The 4,193-nt window shown below is 42.4% G+C and overlaps 1 protein-coding gene across 1 annotated transcript; it reads left to right on the top strand.

The window, feature by feature from the left end:
* The first annotated feature begins 628 nt into the window (after positions 1-628).
* On the top strand, positions 629-1,732 carry LOC124149089 (uncharacterized protein SPEM3-like). The gene has a single exon (XM_046520462.2). It carries the CDS (start codon positions 629-631, stop codon positions 1,730-1,732), a length of 1,104 nt encoding a protein of 367 aa, XP_046376418.2.
* Positions 1,733-4,193: the final 2,461 nt, after the last annotated feature.

Raw genomic sequence — 4,193 nt, forward strand, 5'->3', positions numbered from 1 at the left:
CGACATAAACATTTAGACAATTACATGATACATTTAATTCTGAGGATGTATATATGTACGTCCATCTAATTCTAAATGTACAATATCTACGTGAATTTATGTCTAAATGTACATCCAAGGCAATTTGGTAAACGTGATGTTTCCTTTGAGTGTAATTGGCTGGCTTTCCAAACCTGTTCTTGGTGCTGTGGTGCTAAGCACTTACGTATGAGATTGCTGTAGAATTAGTTGTCATTAACGTGAAGAGGCGGGGATATTGGACCTCTTGAAAGAAGGAGCAACGGTGGTATATGTGCCTACAGAGGACGCATGTTGGAATCGTGACAGTCGGATATCACATACTCAAAACAGAATGATATTATCCTAAAACAATTACTTTTGAAAATTATTCTAAACATGACTCTTCAGGAAGGAGGTGGAGTACGGCCTGTCATGTCATTGATCCTAGTTCGATTCCCAAATGCGTATGTGGGACACATATTAATGGTATTCCCCGCCGTGAAATTGCTGAATTAGGTAATATCACTGTCTTAAAGAGTCACATGTACTTACATTTCGATAGGCTACGTTGGCAAGGAATACTCGTGTCGTCATATCGCATGGCAGGTGGCAGAAGTATTTGATCATCATGCCGTGTTCGACTGTACACATGAGCACAATTCACATCATCATCGCAAGACCTCTACATCAGACCCCGCTTCACATCATTATCTTCAGCCCCACACCCCCACACCGGAAACCAATCTCACATTATCCAATCCACACCCGCATCGGAACCGTCTCCCATCATCCTCTCCACCCACATCCACACCGGAAACCAATCTCACATTTACCAATCTACACCCTCACCGGAACCGTCTCCCATCATGCCTCCATCCACACCCACACCGGAAACCAATCTCACATTATCCAATCTACATCCACACCGGAACCGCCTCCTATCATGTCTCCACCCACACCCACACCGGACCTCCCTCCCATCATCATCTCCACCCACACCCCCACACCAGAAACCAATCTCACATTATCCAATCCACACCCTCACCGGAACCGTCTCCCATCATGCCTCCATCCACACCCACACCGGAAACCAATCTCACATTATCCAATCCACACCCTCACCGGAACCGTCTCCCATCATGCCTCATCCACACCCACACCGGAAACCAATCTCACATTATCCAATCTGTACCCACACCGGACCTCCCTCCCATCATCATCTCCACCCACACCCCCACACCAGAAACCAATCTCACATTATCCAATCCACACCCTCACCGGAACCGCCTCCCACCATGTCTCCACCCACACCCACACCGGATTTCCCTCCCATCATCATCTCCACCCCAACCCCCACACCGGAAACCAATCTCACATTATCCAATCCACATCCGCACCGGAACCGCCTCCCATCATCATCTCCACCCACACCCCAACACCGGAAACCAATCTCACATTATCCAATCTACACCCGCACCGGAACCGCCTCTCATCATCATCTCAACCCACATCCACACCGGAAACCAATCTCACATTTACAAATCCACACCCTCACCGGAACCGCCTCCTATCATGTCTCCACCCACACCCACACCGGATTCACCTCCCATCATCATCTCCACCCCAACCCCCACACCGGAAACCAATCTCACATTATCCAATCCACATCCGCACCGGAACCGCCTCCCTTCGTCTCCACCCACACCCACACCGGATCCCCTTCCCGTCATAACCTTTACCCCCACACTGGAACACCCTCGCATCATCATCTCCGGACCCACCCCCACACCGGAACACCCCTCCCACCATCATCTCCGGACCCAGCCCAACACCGGAACCCCCCCATGTCCAACTATTTGTGCCATGGCTCACTTGGCGCTTCATGCACACATATGTGCAACCAACCGTACAAACAAGGGCATGTTACTCGTCTTGTCATAAGAAGCGTGGTTCTACCCTCTGATTATTTTAATGCCCTTCAATATAGACAACAGCACATGTGGTTTGGCTTAGGATCAAGAGCCCATGACCAGACCCCTGCAGTGTGCTTCATCACGGGAGCTTGTGGTTACATTTAGTTCTCGAAAACATTGTATTGGTAGTGGAATATATTTAACAATGAATAAGATTCTACTCCTGCTATATTATTGATAATACCAGGTTGCATACTCAACTGAATAAAGCCATCAATATGCATACTCATATTGCTGTTTATTATAAGATATTATTAGCTTAAATATTTCTCGATAAATGGCTTCCTCCATTGTCGCAGTTTTGTTAATAATTGCATCACTGAAATGTTCAGATATCGCAGCGCTCGCTAAACTGTTTAATAATTTCTGAACTGGTGTCAAGAAACCTATTTGCGTTTGAATGTTTAGGGAACAAAGAAACGATTATGAGGTAAATGAAATAAGCCTGATCACAATCTAACATTGAATGTTAATACAGATTACATTTACAAAAGGCACAGCAACGATTGTATTTATTGCGTCATCTGAGCCATTCTAAAACCAGTCTATAAGACCTTCATACAAAGTATCATAACCATTAATATCCACTGCTGTCGTTTTTAACATTACAAACAATGTTAATTTAGCCAGGAAATGTTGATAATCTTCGAATTTATATATACACGATTATGTGTACCTGCACTATCCTTTATTGATATGAAAACATGACTTGGTCCATTAGAGTTACACCTGTCCTACTCTAATTTCTATGACAACAGTATTTGTACTGTTATCCTCGTTACGACATAGGGGACAATGAAAGCACTGAAATGTTGTTTATGTTGTGTTCAATTGGATTGAAAGAATAAGCTCTACAAGCGTGTGGAATCTCATTGGTGTGTGTCATCAGTTCGCCAAATGTTAAACATGGAACTTCGCCCTCGAATTGTCACAAACTACAGAGTGCTCCATGAAGGACAGACTGTTTCTTTCAACAAATCTGTCAGCAATCGTGTCACAGTTGGAATCTACCCCGTAGAGAGACTTATTTGGAAGCGCAAGTCTCCCCAGGTATGTTGATATATTAACTTATTGATTTTAATATGTATTTTATAGTCTATACTTTCGACAAATAGTTTAAGTTGTCTGGTTGACAAAACATGTCACATCTCCGAAAACAAACCATTCAAAATAGGAAATTGACAATCCGCAATGCAGGATCGGTTATTTTATGCATTATAACAACTGGAACTTTTGCGAAATGTACCAAAAGCCTAAATTATTGCGTAAAAAGTCTATGAAACTAAAATAAAAAATTATCAAGATAAGAAGTTCTCTGTTTATGATATCAACCAAAATTTGTCAAGATTTCTGTCCGACTTGCGATAAATTGTACTTGCGTTTTGAAAATCTTCTTGATAATTCCCATAGTTATGCTCATATCAGAAATATTCAGACAAAGAAAAAATATTAAGAGCTATATTTATAGATACTGCATTATGTGTTCATGTAAGATATTTATTAATTATTATGGTTAACGGTTATCCAAACGTGGTGTTTCAATTAATTGTTTTCGTAAATATTATGGGGGCACGGGTGTCCCAGTTGTGTGGGTCTCCGCAATTAGCTGTGTCGACTTGCGTCACTTGGGCACACCAGAAACATACAATTGTGAGTTCGAGTGCCGGTTCTCGCCGAGTATGTTTCTAGCTGGCCAGGCATCACTTCGGGCTTTCCTCCCACTTTAAGCTGACACGCCGTGATATAACTGACATACTTTCAAAACGGCGTAAACCCTACTCACTCACTTACCAACATTATTTAGAATATATGAATAAGATGAATATTTTGTATTGAACATTAACTAATAACTGGATTGAAATCAACTCAAAAACCAAACAAGCCCAAAGGGCTAGTATAAAAATGAAATATATTTATCTGATTATATTTAATGACTACTCACTTCATTGTATTTATATCCTCATGTTCTAAGAGAGGGACCATCAGACATGGAGATTATTAAAATTATGACATACAATGTGTTTCCATTCAACTTATCCCGCGTGTTACCTGAGTGTATCAAATATTAGCTTATTCCTGAGGGAGGTGATATGAATCGAAATTATACTTTTCATTATTTATTGCAGGGTCTTCTTTATCTAGTGAAGTGGGCGGACTACCCCCTAGAAGACGCAACCTGGGAGCCCTCCTGCCACATCCCTGCCCATCTCCTGGAGGACT

This window comes from Haliotis rufescens, unplaced genomic scaffold (assembly GCF_023055435.1).
Source record: "Haliotis rufescens isolate VD_foot unplaced genomic scaffold, xgHalRufe1.0.p SCAF_32, whole genome shotgun sequence".
In the NCBI taxonomy this organism is placed as follows: Eukaryota; Metazoa; Mollusca; class Gastropoda; order Lepetellida; family Haliotidae; genus Haliotis; species Haliotis rufescens.

Coding starts and splice junctions, on each gene's coding strand:
- LOC124149089 (XM_046520462.2), top strand. CDS start 629: ATGCCGTGTTCGACTGTACACATGAGCACAATTCACATCATCATCGCA.